Below are 16,193 nucleotides of genomic sequence, written 5' to 3' on the forward strand. Positions count from 1 at the left end.
TGATTAGCTTCCTTTGACAGATGAAGCTCTGCTACTCTACTGCACTGATCACACGCCTCCCAGGGCTGCACATTCTCCCAGAGCCTGGATCCAAGAAGAAGAAATTAGTGAAAGTCAGGTGGCCAACATCCAAATTTTGATCATGTGACCATGGAGGTGCTATAATGGCTACAAGTCATAAGTCCATATTTTTCCAGTACTACTGTAACCTTGGACAGCTTGAATTAATGGTTGTAAATTGAGGACTACCTGTATTGTCATCTTAGACTTTGCTTCTTCTGTATTTTCTGCTTGGACAGTTCTGAGGTTTGCTCCAGGTACTTTGGCCTTGCGATGAGTAGTTTGCCCAGAAAGCAACTGGGAAATCATTATTTTCTGGAATAACATGTGACTATTTGATCTTGCTTCCTTTTAGTTATTTTCAACTTGATTATTAGAGCAGTATTTGTCCCTCTTCATAATAAGTCTAGCAACTGACTCTGCCTACTATCTCCAAGGGATTTATCTAAAGAATTAGGACCAATAACTTTTATTTTCCAAGAAATGAACCCACTACAAATAAGAATTTCCATGCTTTCTATTTTTCATTTAGAATGATCAGGGTATACATAACTTTCCAAACAATGTTTCAAAATTAAAAAAGATTAATAGAACAAATCTATATTGCTGTAAATCTGTCACATCAGAATTACTACAAGAGTAACTTTCTCATGGCTCAGTATCTGAATATATCATAACCCATTAGTTATAAGAATTTAACCAATGGAGTGTTTGTCTCCCCAAATGACTTTCTTCAATTTCTGCAAAATAATGCTGAAGGGAATGGTGCTGATACGAATAGAAAATAGAAACCATTATCTCAGTGCTTCCTTGATATTTGATCAGTGGCTAATCAACTTGTGCAACACAAAATCAGAAGGACATCCATTGCCAGAAAGGCACTTACTCTTAACAAAGGTAGATGGAATTACAGAATAGGAAGCATTTGCTTAAAAACTTGCATATTTAAGTTTTCTGTGGCCCAAACGTTATATACATATAGATGTACTGTATTTACCCAGAAAAGGTTTCTCAGAACAGATTTACCTTGCCATCTGTGGTGGTATTGATCCTGTAGTGGTAAACACGTCCCTCGTACCTGAGTGAGATTGACAGCTGTCCTGGACTGCTCTCACTTTCTCGAACAAGGAAGCTGCCATTAATGAGGCTGCTCAACAGATATTCAGCTGCACTGCGTGATACTGGTCCATGATACCAGGAATGCTTCTCCAGGCTGTTTACTGGAGTGATGTAGTTACTTGGCACCCATCCTTGTCCATTTTTGGAGCGTACTTCACTCCATTCACCATTTTGATTGTAACCCAATACACGTAGCTTCTCACCTAAGACAAAGAGAAGACTCCAAATAGATAAAATGGGATTTATTTTAAAGTTGGCCTTGTCCTAACCATATAAGAAATAGTCTCACTCACACAAACAGTAGTAGTAGTAACAAGTAAGAAGTAGTAACACCTAGAAATTAAGCAGAGAGTATATCTTTGTATACCATGTTAATGTCCCGAGATGTCTCTCACAAAACAGGTAGAACAGATAATTTCTTTGTATTACTCCACTGTCTCATAAATGAGTTTTACAGATTTTCTGTTCTATAATTTTCACCATGAACATCACCATATTGCACAACATGTTTCCTTAATATTCATCATGGATAATCTTGTTCAATAGGCATTGACCTGATACTATAATACTATTTCCAATGTGTTTAATTTAGCACAATATATGAACCTGCTTATAATGACTTAGTACTGCATGAACCAGTACTGAGTTCATCAGAACACAGATTAAAATATTCTTGCTTTAACATTATGTGTGAACTATACCATTTTGTGCATCTGATATTAGGCTTATAAAAGTGTGAAGCATTAAAAAGTACAGGAATGAGAAAGCATCATAATTATGACCAGTAGAAATCGGACAATGGAATAGCAGATTCAGGAATATGAAAAACATATGCTTGAATTACCAAATGAGACTTAAATTCTGTAAATCAGAAGAATTTTTCAGTTGTACTTACACACCAAAAATACTGAGGATCTCAAATTTATTAGGACAGACAGATACTAGTTTGAATTATATGATCAGACCAAACCAAGTAAAAATCCAAGGTTACAGAAAATTAACTGAATGAAATGATGACAGATTGTTGGGTGCCAAGGTATCGATAATGTGGGATACCAAAGTGAATACTCACAGATCTTTATACAAGAGAAATAAGGTATTTTTTTTGGGGGGGGGGGAACGGGACGACTAAGTGACATTTGGAATTATTGTAGCCTCTAATATGTCAATTTACAAAATGGTTGTCACAGGAGACTTGCCTAATCCCAAAATGATAACCATAATGGGTATTATTATCTTGAAGCACTCATCTCTGATGTCACCAAATTGGTATTCCAATATTTAATAATTTTACTGCATCAAAGATTTTAGGAAAAAGTTCTGGTTGCTCTTCCGTCGTGGTTGGAGTGGAATCCACAATCATGCATGGTTTCACTCTGAGCTCACTTGTTGGAGGGTCCAATTGGGACCCTAGAGGGGTGGTGAAGAAAGGGGGGAATCGCTTGGAGGGTCAAGGGGAGCCGCATCTCCCCTCCCTGACAGGATAAACCCCCTCCAAAGACAAGTTGCAGCAGTGGTCAAAATGGCCACCACAAAGATGGGAAGTAGTCCAGGAAACTAAGACTTTGCTGGAGAGGTGACATAGAGTGTGAACCAGGCTAAACATATGGATATTAAGGTACCCGGAATTAAGGAATAAAGAACTATTTTGTGAAAGTGTGTAGAAGCAGTGAATGGAGAGAGAAAATAGGAAATTGGAGCTCATAAAACTGGCTTTGAATATTGAAAGAATTAATTTGGAGGTGAAAATTTAGAAGAAAATATTTGGACACAAAAGGCTTGGAATTTTAATTTGGATAATTATTGGATTTTTGGCACTAAATAGGCATAAGTAAATGCTGGAATAGAATGTATTTGAAAAGAAATAATAGCTAATAATTGGAATTGGTGAAATTAACAAAAGTTTTATATAAAAAAGAGGAACAAGTGAAAGAAAGGGTGTAAACAGAATTGAGAGTGCCACCTAATGGTTCAGGAAAAATTTCAGTGACTTTTTGAAAGGTGTCTGGTCCTTATAAAATTTACTTGGAATTTAAAAGAAAATAAGAGGAACTCCATTATAATGAAACAAAAACCCTGAAAAACCCTGAAAAGTGAAATATTAGAATATTACAAAGGGGAAAATATTTGAAGAAATTGCTTTGGAACCATCTGGTGACTTTGGGAAAAACAAATAGAAGGGATCTGGAAACAAAGACTAATGGGCATTGAGTGTTTCAAATTAAATATAAAAGATGCTGGTTGAAACAACTTATTGGACATTTGGATTGTATAATTATCAAAGAAAGGGGGGGGGAGAAAGGAGCAGCCTAAAAAATGGGAGAACTATTTATAGAAATGAGATTGGATCTACAAGATATGAAAGAAATGATTAAAATAAATCTGGAAATGTGCAAGAATATATTACAAAAACTAGAAATGGTGACTCAGTTTGAACAAGAACAAAGAGAACCAGAATGGGAGGAGTCAAATAAATAGGAAACCAGTCTTGAAGATCAAGTGGAACAACAGCCATTTAAACAGGGGAAAAGAAGAATGAAAGTTAAAAATTTGTGGTTTGCTGTAATAATGAAAGGGGGAATGGTTCGGAAAGTTAAAGGGAAAAGGCAGAAGAAGGAATTACAGAAGAAAAATTAAAAGAGGGAGGGGGATAAAATAAATGATTTGAATGAGATATGAAGGGAAATAATGGGAAAAAGGAGAAGAGGAAGAACCAGACAAGAAAAAAACAGGAAACAAACAAAAATGAAAAGAAATTGCATAGCTAAGAGGATGAAAGGCAATGGGTAAAAGAATAATAAGGAAGAAGATTCTGCAAGGTAATGTGTTGTGATACTTAAGAACAAGGAATTGAATGAAACATTTTCATAATTAATTGAATATATTAATATTTTTGCAATATATAGATAATTTACAAGGTGACTGAGAGAAAGAGTATCATGCAGAATCTGACTTAAAATATATGTATATGTAATATGTAGTAGACAGAAGAATATTGTTATTAATGTAGAATGAGATAATTATAATGAATTAAAGGGAATAAATGGAGGTAAAGCACAAGGCAAATAGGTGGTAAGGTCAAATTAACAACTAAGGGGGACAATTTTATAATTAACAGAATAAGGATGGAATTATTGAATAATAAATAACAGTATGTAATAAAATTGCAAATATGAGATAAAACTATTATGTATAATGAATATAGAAAAGAAATAAGAATCCTAGATAATATTGTAAAGCAAGATATGAGAATATTTTAAGAAAAATGAAATAAGCTATGAACTGAAATTTGATAAAATAGATTTAATGACTAATATTTGGGAATATTTAAAAGAAAATAGAATAAGTAATAACGTGATATGAATTTGAACAAGAAAGGATAAGTAACTATGGTCATGTTTGTATTGAAATGTAAAAACTTGGAACCACACTGCTCGCCAAAGGAGATGTTTTTTTAAAATATATATATAAAAACAAAAAAAGAAATTGAATAATTACATTATTATGTATGATTAAATAATATGGTGATTGGCATTAGAAGAAGGTATTGATGAAGGATCAAAAACAATGAAGGATCATAAATTATTATAAATATGTGTATCAATATTAGAATTATAAGTGTGTTGAATATAAGGGATGTGATTAATGTTGCTATTTCTGTTTGCACCAAAATGTATGATGATTAGGTGCCACACTGTTTATGTATTGATGATTATAAGTAGAATAAATGAAAAACTTGATTAAAAAAAGATTTTAGGAAAAAGCTCCAACAGAATAAAAAAAAATCCATGCATCAAACTGGTGGCCTGCGGGCCAGATGCATCATGTGCAGGCCACACCCACCCCAGCTCTGCGAAGGGGGAAAATGTCACAAAACTTCACATGAAGGCAACGTGATGCCGCAAGTTTGACACCCGTGTCCTAGAAGTATGTAAAGATAACCTGGGGCTTAAATACTATCTTGATATAGTGTCTATATATCAGGAGTTAGAGAGTGGATAACCATTCTGCAAAGTAAAAAAAATTTTTTTTAAGGAGTGGGGAGGCAAGGCAATTGTGGCTGATCATAGTGAAAAGAGCAACAAGACTAAGAATAGCAAGAACTGAGTAATCAAAGGACCACATGTGCAGACCACATGGCGAACACATGTGCAGATTCAATCTTGATATGAGAAAGATGGCAAAATGTATGTTTTTTTAATAAAGAACCAAGAGAATTAGACCAGATACTAACAGGGACGGATGAAAAACTAATGAAGAAAATGTATAACTATTTATTAAGTATTAAATTGGAAAGTGAGCAAGTAAAAGAAACAATGATAGCTTGGGCTATGAATTTTGGATATACAACAGAATTGAATAAATGGCAAAAGTTCTGGGATAGAAATGTTAAATTAACTATGTCAACTGCATACAAAGATAATGTGTATAAAATTAGTATAAAATAGATGGCATTTTTCACCAACAAAATTGGCAAAGATGTTTTAAGGACATGTCCACTAAGTGTTGGAAATATAATCAGACACCTGGTTTATATTATCATACGTGGTGGACATGCCCAAAGGCAAAAAAAAAAAAATGACAAAACACGGTTGGAAAAAATGACAAAACAACACATAGATCTGAAACCTGAAATATTTTTGCTGGGCATCTTACTGGAAAAAATATGATAGAGGGAAAATATATTTGATTTTACATGATTTTACAGTTTACAATTCTGCAGCTAGAATTGTTTTTGCACAAAAATGGAAAAATGAAGAAATCCCACCAGATGAAAACGTAATTAAAAAAATATTAGAATCTGCAGAGATGGATAGATTAACATTGGCAATTAAGGAAAAGGAAGAAACTGAATATTTTCTGACATGGTTGGCTAATAGAAACAGAAGCTGAAAACATGGAAATGTAAGAAAAGAACTAATGTTATAAGAGAGATTTGTTAAAATGATAAGCAAACATTATTTACTGTTCAATTGAAACTGAATTTTTTATGGGTTATAACATAAGAATAACAAAACTTTAATAAAAAATACTAAGAATATTTGCCTGGAGAGAATGGGCAAAGGATACAACTATGATATATATAGCTTACTGCTAAATCATAGCAGGCCTGTCATCCAATGCAATCTAGATGGAGAACTGCTGTTATGCCTCATTTCTTGATTCGAAAGTTGTTACACAAAAAGCTTCAATGTGCTCTAGTAGCAAATTAAATAGTACACTGTCACAGAGAAAATAATTCAATTTCTAAGAGCATGCTTTAACAGAACAAGTTAACAACTGACAATGCAAATATGGAATAATAAATGTATTCCAATGTTATTTCTCTTAAGTGTCTTGTAGATTTGAGCAAAAAATTAATACAGTATAAGCCATGTTTGTTGCTTACGCAATGAATCTGAAGTCATCTGAAGGAAACAGAACTACTCTTTCACATATGTACATCAAATTCACGGAGTTCACTTTGAAATTCAAAGTGTTCTATAACCCTGGCACATAATTCTCTTTTCTGACTAGATCAATGAAATTCAAGGTTTTACATACGATTATTCATTTTGACACTTTAGTAATAGTTGCCTATTTTTGACCAATGTTACAAATCACATTATACAATACTATTTTAGATAAAAATATTTTCATAGTTTAATGAAATAAAATATTGAGCTTGGCAAATGTAATTTTTAAATCAAATGTAAATAAATTTTGGGTTGATTTCATTTGCCAAGAAAAAGAAAAGAAATAAAAAGGAATATATTTTCCTACATTTAAAGACTCTAAGAAAGTGCAATCCCCTCCCATTTTGATGAAAAGCTGTAAGATATATTTAGTTCATTGCATGCTCAATGATTTTCCCACATTTGATAATCCTATCATTTCTGCGCCCATCCACTTTTCCTATAATAATCACTGCTCTGGCATTTTCAATAAGTACATTTTATTATTACTGTTACTATTAATGCATGCCAAAGTTTTGTTTCGAATTACATTCATATGTGCTCTCATAGGCATAAACAGGAGGCAATTATGTTTACCTTTGGTGATGCTGAGTGTGTTGTCACCACTTGCTACAAAATCATAAAGTGCAACAAAAAGATTGGGGTCACTCTCAGTGGCTCCTAGAAGATTCTCCTTGGAACTCCACCTGATGGCTTCATTCAGTGCCTGTGGTTCAGTGTCACAACCAAAAGGGCGGTGGAGAGCCTCTGAGAAGAGAAGAGGAAGGGAGTGGAGAGGAGAGGAGAAGAGAAAAAAGAATTATTTTCTTTTCTTTGAAATTTAATAATATAGTGAATGTAATCCTGAATGGCACATAAAAATCAAGTTTAGATACAATTTCATAATCAAAAGACTAGCAGAAATAATATAAAATTTGAAGTCTTCTGCTTAAAAGGATTAGAACTTTTCATCTCACACGTGCAAAGCTTCGTCAACAGGAACGTTGTTAAGCACATGGAACAATGGAATGGACAAGAGGATTACCGAGTTGTTCTCTTGATCTGCACATAATCAGTAGCATCTAGCATCCATTTGCTTTGCCAGCTAGTGAAGCTCCATCAACTAATGAAACAAACATTGAAAACCAAACTGAATGCCTGAGAAAATGCCATTAACATCTGACCACAATCCACTTTATATTATCTATGTGCGCACTCTTAAGAGACATACACATATTTAATTGTACTAGATCAAGAGTCAATATATTATTTAAAAAATAGTATGTACAGCTAGACCATGCTTACTAATTGTGTCATTCAGTTTGTAATGGAGTTAGCCCATTATGTTAATATGTTGTGATAGTTGTAAAATGGGCTGGTCACATTACAAGCTGATTTTATGATCTTTTTTTTCCAGCAGACATTGGTCTGCTATGGGCACAGTTTTGCCATAAAACAGAAGTGCTGGTTTTCAGCAAAACTATCATAAATCATGGTCATATGACTGTGGGATGCTGCAAACAGTTGTAAATGAAGCCATGTTGCACAAGCGCCTGAAGTTCGATCATATAACTGCAGAGGGCCCCCAACTGTTAGAACTTTGAATCTGGGTCATACGTCCTATTTTACAAGTATGTCATAACTTTGAATGGTTGTTAAGTCAAAAACTACCTGTACTGATTATATCTTATCACATGCCATCTCTTCTAGTGGCTTTATGGGGAGATAGGATAGCTCCTCGATGGAGGACTAAGGTCTACCAACTGAAATCAAATGTAAAAAACAGTGCTCTTTTCCCTCATCCTCCTAATTCTGAATTCTTGGAGATGATCCAGAAGGTAACTGAGACAGCAAGCAGAATCAGAATGGTTGTATTCCCTTCATCCCAGATTTACCACAGGTCATCAATAAGACTGACCAATATAGTTTTAGTTTAACCTCCAATTAAAATTACAGGCACTTTGTGTAATAAGAAGCAAAAAGATTGCAATAATCTCAAATATCTCAATGATAAATCTCTTTCTTTAATCTCTTTTAGAAATTCTCACAAATACGTAACAATCTCTTATAATGGAAAAATGTAAAAAGGTCTTAATAATTACAACTGAAACGAATGTTTCATCAAATGTATTACTTTCAACCATTCTCACCAATTACTAATAAAAAGATGGCAAACTGCCCACCCTCCTTTCTGAGCCAGTAAGATCCCTGTAAATCAAACTTTAATACACTTTTAATCCTTTAAAGAACTTCAAAAGAGAAACATACATTTTTACACAGTGATAGAATAAGAGCCATGCAAAACATTGTTTCTCAAGAATACCTTTCAAATCAAGAAAATTGGAAGTAGACACCTCTTCAGAAAAGGAGCATAGTTGTTCATCACACTCTCTGTCAAAACTACTTGACTGAAGCACTATCTCCACAATCATGCTGCTTCTTACAGAAAACCAATCCAACCACTACCCCAAATTTAAAAGTCCTCCTGCAACACAGCATGCTATGCACATTACTGAAAAGAACAGGGGCCAACAGGAAAGGCAAGACAGTTGGTGTGGGAGGGGAAGCAATGAGCGGAGCATTCTTTTTAGCAACTGGAAACAGGAGACATGGAACTTTTCCAACTGCTAGGAAGCAAGGAACAAATTCTATGTTCAAACATTTCTGAAAGTGATAGGATAAAACAATGAAATTAATTCATAGTTTAGAATAAAGATTGCTGAATAGAAAAGATTTTTCCTCCTTAGATGACAGTTAACACAATATTTTTCAGTGTGTATAAAATTAAATCATGATTTTGGTGTGACCTCTTCATGAGTTACTAGTTTATGTTTTTAGAAAAGGACAAATGTCCAATACCAGCTGTCAAATTTGCTTGGCTTTCAACTTGATACAAGATTGCATTCAGACAACACAGCAAGCCTGGCTTATGGCAGAACTGTAATTTTTACCCATTATTTTGAGCTGTACATCATGAATATTCAGGGCAGGTAATCTCCATTGATGACCACAATAATGCCTAGAATTATGGCCATAAGTCATGCTGACTATTAAGTGGATCATCATGTGCCCAATCTATATGACTTTTTTTTTTGCCATGGTGGTTAAGCAAACATAGCAGTCATAAAGCGAATAGCATGGTCATTATGCAAAAGCCACAGGCGTTATATGAACTCATTGTTTGCAATGGCATTTTTTTTGCCAGAAACCAGAAGTAAACACTGGTTTCTGGAAAAAAAAAACTATAGTAAATCATGGTCATATGACCACAGGACATGGCAAATGGCTAAAAATGAGAGATAGTTGCCAAGTACACAAAATGCAATCATGTGATCCTGGAGGGAGGATGCCAGAACTTCAAATCTGGGTCAGAAGTACCATTTGGGGGAGTCTGCCATAATTTCAAATGGTCACTAAACAATTGTTGTAAGTTCAGCACTACCTGTAACTGCACTGTTATTAGTGTCTATATTTTTAGAGGAGATTGTTGGGAGAGTGCTTGGTGCTTACCACAAATGGACTAACTCTTTTCAGTCTAGGATCAAGCCAAGGTACAGTACTGAGATGGCATTGGTTACAGCAGATGACCTCTGGAGGGCATAAGATGGGCATCTATGTCTCAGTGTCTTTCAATACCATTGACCAAGGCATCTGGTATAATGTCACTTTTTCCAGTGCCATTGTAACTTTGAACTGTCATTACATGAACTGTTGTAAGTGAAGGACTATCTGTACTGTTATTTTCAAAACAGCTACATCTCTAAATGTACTTTCCAGTGAAGGCAGTCCATTAGAAGTTATTTTAAGGAAATATCCTTGAAAGGATGACCCACTTGGTCACAGGTTGTCTAGTTAACATTCAAACTTTCCTGACATAAGGCCTAACTATCTCAGGTCTGTCTATGTCCCTTAGGGCCTGTCCCAGTGATGGGATTCAAAAACCACCAGTTCGGTGGGCGCGCTTTGTGTACGCGCACACACTTAACATTAATTCACCCTCATTTCCAATATCTGCTGAATATTCCATACCTGGCTTTACTTCAGGACAAAGGGCACAAATATGTTCAGCAGCTTATAACATAGCAAATTAAAACATTACACATTCTATCCTCTGCAAATCAAAGAAAACATCCACATTCATCCCTATGCAGGACATATGTCATCGATCATTATTTTAAGAACCTTCCTCCCACACAAAATGAAAGCTAACTTGACTGCTATTACATCACTCCATCCTTTGGTGTAAGTGGAATGCCATAAAAGACTTATCAGCGGAGTATCAGCTGTTTGTCTTGAGAGGCCCCATTAACATTTGTCTCTACTACACCTGTCTTTGCAATTTACCAGTCTTACGATTCAGTTGTCTATACACTCCAAGAAGAATACCAAAAAGAAAACCGCAGGGCAAACAGAGCAAAGTCTCTGCTTATTTAGTTGTTTTATACCCCCACCTCTTAAGAAATCAATTACATCAATCATTTCAGAAATATAAAATCTTTGTGAAAGCAACCTTTGACAACACAGTAAACAGCATACTAGAGTTATTATTCTAATAGGACACAAACATTACACCCACATCTTTACTCAAAGTTGCAGGGACCAATGTAAATCCTACTATTTTTTCCTACCCTGGAATGACCAGAAATGTAACTTAGAATCATACAAATAATTGTGATAATACAATAAAAAACATAAAATAATTAGCAATGTTTTGCTAATTTTAAACTTTACTATACTTTTGCACATCCTCCAAGTCTAGCTGTGCTTCCTCAATGTGTTGGTGGGATAAGTAAAGAATGGTGGGAAGAGTATATATAATCCTAGTAGAATCACCCAAGACCTGAAGATCATCCCAACTGCCCAGCTAAAGCAAGCAGCCACTTATACTTGAGCCAATCACTCTCTTTCAGCCCAACTCACCTCCCAGGGTAATTGCTCTGGAGAAAATAGGAGGAAGAAGATGTATTAGATATGTCCATGGCCATGAGTTATTTGTAAAAGTAATAAAGATGGGATATAAATATATAAATATTGTATTCAGCAGCAGCAATATATGAAGACACTTGAGGTACAAGGACATTTTAACAGCTAAAGCATATTTCATGTTTCATCTCAAAGGCAATGAGAAACGAACACAAAGATCTCAGCACAGAAGTTAAAGTATTTCAGGCAAATATTAGACAAGAAATTCAGATGCAGGTTGCAAACTCAAATTGCTATACTAGAGGACATCAATGGATCAAAAGTAACTAATTCAAAGAAGATCACAGAAAAAAGGAAGGAGAAATTTAGTAGCCTCTAGTACTAGAAGATGAAGTTAGACCAGCATGCTGGTCACTACAAAGTAGGAAGGCTACAATAACTGATAGAATATCTATAGTAGGAGTGTCAAACTCAAGGCCCATGGATGTGCTTAAATCTGGCCCATGGGGCTGGCCTGGAAATACCAAAGGAGTGGCTTGTGGTGCCTCTGCGGCCCTCATGCAGCCCGTTTTTGGCCAGCAGAGTGCTGCTGGAGGGCTCCAATTATGTGGTCTCAAGTAAGTGCCTGATCTGGTTAGAAAACAAGCAACATCCTATGTTAATACTACAGTTTAATGCCAGATTTTACATACTGTAGGTCCATTTAATCTACAATCAACAATCTATAATTGACAGCCATTTCTATTTACTATCCTGGAAATTTACCTCTGCTGTTAGGTCTTGTATTATCATGTTATTTATGTTATTGTATTTTTATTATTAGTTGAATAATAAAAATACAATAGTATAACTAGCTTTTCTGCCTAGAAAAGCAGTTTACTATTAAACAATAGGGTATAAATTTAGAATTAAAAATTTTCCATAGAGCTGTCTCGAGCGTCCAGGTTGGGAGGAGCTCCAGTCTCGGCTCTCACAGGCTGAGCTTGAGATTGAGGAACGCCCCTCACCATCACGTGGTCCTCGGGCGCTCCCCAGTTTTTTGCTCAGCCTCGTGGCAGTCAGGCTGTTTTTTCTCTTGCTCCGGTCTTCAGCATTTTAGGTTTTTTTCTCATCGTTTCTTCGTGGGCCATTCCAGCAGGCAGCGCAGGAACTCAGGTTGGAACTCCCCAGGGAGTGTTCTATACCATACGATCCGTCTCTTTAAGGGGAAAAACGAGTGCTTCGAGCGCTGCCCCCCGCTTCGTTTGCCGCCTAATCGCTCCGCGCGAGGCCGCTTCGTTTCCTCCTGCCTCTCTTCGCTGTAGCCGCCGTTTCCCCCCCGCGAACGCCATTTAACCCAGGGAATTGCTTCTCTGTTTCTCCCAAAGGATCGATTTCTCTCTTTTTTCTTGGGAGTTTACTGCCGCTGGGGCTGCCTCCGTTACTTGCGGCCTCCATTTTGAGGCCCCCTGTGGCGTCCGCCATCTTGGGTGTGCCCAGGAACAGCCGCCATCTTGTGAGTGGCCGCATGGCCGTCCGCCATTACCAGAGGCCCTTTTACAGGCCGCAGCCTTAACCGATCAATAGGCAGCCTGGGACTCCTACATCTCAGCCTGCCTTTTCATTATACTGACAGGCCTCCTGTGGAAATAAGGGTCCGTTGGCTCTGCAGCTTCCCCCTTCCCCGGTCCGTCCAGCAGGGGTAGCTGCCTGGCGTTCACCTTCTGGCTGATTGGTTTCTGGGCCAGGCCCTGATTAGTACCAAACCTCTACTTTAAACAATTTTTTGACTAAAAGGGGGGCGCGAAACGTGCGTTGGGATTCCCGGCTTCTACGTAGGCCGCATCCAGACCTGCTTTCAGCTTGCATTACTTCCTTCTGGCCTGTGGTCCCAGGGTTGTCTGTCATCGCGAGAGGCCTACCAGTAGGCCGCATTGTTTCCTTGATTTCTGGGCAGATCCTAAGACTGCTCAAATCCTTGCTGGTACCTTGCAATCCTGCCTTGGTACTCCTCTAGACACAAGAATCTCTGGCTCCATAGTCTCTCCCCAGCAAGGGAGTTAGCTGCTTGCCATTCCCCCTTCCCCGGTTCGCCCGGCAGGGGCAGCTTGGCGTTGGTTCTGGCTGATTGGCCCCTGGGCTAGGCCCTACTTCTCAACAACGTTGCAGAACACCTCTGTTGCCTTTGACAAAAGGGGGGTGTGATACGAGCACTGGGAGTTCCAGCCTCTGCTTAGGCCGTATCCAGACCCGTTAACCGCCTCGCATTAATCAGAAATTTTTTTCCCTTTTTCTCTCCTTTCCAGATGGCAGACGACAATACCTCCCGTGGCACTTCCCTGAAGGCCAAGGCTAAATCCCACCACCTGCGCAAACAGGCACAGGAACCATCCAAAGCCTCCCAAAGGGATGCCCTCAGGCGACACAGGGCCCTTGAAAGGGAGATTGACAGACGCTCTAAAGAGTCAAGCTCTGTGCCCCTGGACCCTTCCACTCCATCAACCTCCACCCATCCTCCTCTCCCCTCCTCTCCTGCTTCTGCTTCTTCCTCACAGCCTGGACAGGCCCCTGAGGCCACCTTACCCACCACTGCCGTAGGACTGCACCCGGAGGAGGTTCACCCACCCCCCATGGCGGAAATACCCGAAAACCTGATGCAGGCTATGGAGCTGGCCATCCGGCAAAGGATAGCGCAACAGATGCAGCAGCTGGCCGGTCTGGCTCCTCGGCCTGCGGCCCCTGAGGCTCTAGGATCAGCGACTTTGCATGGTCAGGCAGCTCCCCAAGGGGACTTGACCTTACCTTTGGAGATGGAGGGGATGGAGGCCCAGGAACCCGGGGACCCTACCCTCTTTGGGGACGAGCAGGACCTCGAAATGGGGTCCCTCATAGACAGTGAACTCTTCTCGGGAACAGGCCCCCTAGAGGGGGACATGTCGGAGGATGAGGGCCTCTCTCCAGGCCAGCCCGCGTTTTTGGGGCTCTTCAAACCGCACCTATTTAGGTCCCTCCTGTTCAAGGCCAGGACTACCTCGGGCCTGAACCCCCCTCCCCCACCCAATCCAGCGGCGGCGGGGGTTCCTCCCGACTCTATTTTCTCCCAGCCTGTGGTGGAAACCGAAGTGATTCCTGTCCCGCCCATATTCTCTGACATGGTCTCTAGGCAGTTGGCTTCCTCGGGGCCCCCTCCCCCTCCCAACGCCCAGGACAAGCGGTTTTTTTAATCTGGAACCGCAGTTCTCCACCTTGCTCGATCCCCTCCCCGTGGACGAGCCCGTGGTAGGTCTGGCTTCCCGCTCTACTCCCAGCGAGTCACTCGAGGCTCTCCAGCCCGAGGACAAGCGAGCTGAACTGGCCCTGTGCCGCGCTCACCTCTCTGACGCCTGGGCAGTCAGGGCTTCCACTGCCGCGTCCTTTTTCACCAGGTCTTCCATCAAGTGGCTCCAGCAGCTCAAGCAACATGTTCCCGCAGCCAATCTCAGGGCGCACCAGGACATTGCTAAGATCCTGGCCGCGGCCGAGTTTTCGGCAGACGCCACCTTCCAGGCTGCAAAGTTCTCCACCAGGGCCATTTCGTCCCAGGTCACCGCCCGTCGTCTACTCTGGCTCCGCCACTGGCAAGCGGACGTAAAAAACAAGGCTAAGCTAGCATCAGCCCCCATCTCTGGGGGGAAGCTATTTGGACCGGTTCTCGATCCATTCCTGGCCGAGACCCGGAACAAGCGCAAGTACCTCCCTTTCCTTTCTAGGAGGTCTGACTTCAGAGGTTCCTCTCCCTCTTCTCGCCAGGGTTCTTCCCGTTCCTCCTCCTCTTCCAGGTACTACCAATCCTCTCCCTACAGGCCTCCCTACCGATCGGAATCGGACAGGCCCAGAGGCACCTTTTCCAGGAAGCCCTCCCGGGGATCCGGGAGAGGTTCATTCCGTCGTTCCCGATAATGCAGTCGTCCCCAGGCGGCTGCCCTTTAAAAAAAAAAAAAAAAAACGGGAGGAAGGAGAGCGGGAAAGCCCTTTAACCCCTGCTTGGCACAGGCTCCTATCCCGGAGCACTCTTGCCCTCCTCACCCTGCCCCAGGGCAACTGGCCGGCAACACTTCTACCCCTATCCCATGTTAGCTGGGGTTCCTTTTTTGCGCCCCCGGTCCTCTCATGGACCTCTAGCCCTCTCTACAACCTTATTCCCAGCCAAGGCGGCCCTCGGCCAGCTGGGCCCTTGGCCAAGGTCGTCCGCTCCGCCGTTGGGCGGATCCGAACCTGGCTCCCGCCAGGACAGGCCGCAGTTCGGGAACTCGCTACGTCCAGGCAATTGGTTCTCCGGGGCCACCCTGATCCTAGCAGAGGGGCCCTTCCTCCTCCTCTCCCGGGTCATGGAGGTAGCCCATTGCCGGGTCCCCCCGGTCTCTGGTTTTAGGGCACCTCCGTGCCTCCCCTCCACCACTCTGGCCTAGAGTTCTCCCAGGGGAATTCCCAACAAGGGTCTATCTCATAATTCCCCAGGGCGCCATATCGCTATCCTCGTTACGGTGGCTCCCCGGTCACTGAGGGCCTCTCCCCTCGACCCCGGCCAGGTCTCCCCCAGGGAAGATCCCCTCCCTTGCCCCTGCCCGGGTTCCTCGACCCGGGTCCCTATTAGGGCCCGGGCCGATCGGCCTAGTCTCTTCGCCTCACGGCCCCAGT

At 40.5% G+C, this 16,193-nt stretch overlaps 1 protein-coding gene across 1 annotated transcript in view; it reads right to left on the bottom strand.

The window, feature by feature from the left end:
- Nucleotides 1-16,193, bottom strand: part of ABL2 (ABL proto-oncogene 2, non-receptor tyrosine kinase) — a 68,133-nt gene that overhangs the window by 25,233 nt on the left and 26,707 nt on the right. The window contains exons 2-3 of the mRNA XM_026703311.2: nucleotides 7,212-7,382; nucleotides 1,087-1,382 (exon numbers count right to left, since the gene is read on the bottom strand). Coding sequence (XP_026559096.2) covers nucleotides 1,087-1,382; nucleotides 7,212-7,382 — 467 coding nt within the window. The remainder of the gene's footprint in view (nucleotides 1-1,086; nucleotides 1,383-7,211; nucleotides 7,383-16,193) is intronic.

This window comes from Pseudonaja textilis, chromosome 3, assembly GCF_049901715.1.
Source record: "Pseudonaja textilis isolate UNSWEBS1 chromosome 3, rPseTex1.2, whole genome shotgun sequence".
NCBI lineage: Eukaryota > Metazoa > Chordata > Lepidosauria > Squamata > Elapidae > Pseudonaja > Pseudonaja textilis.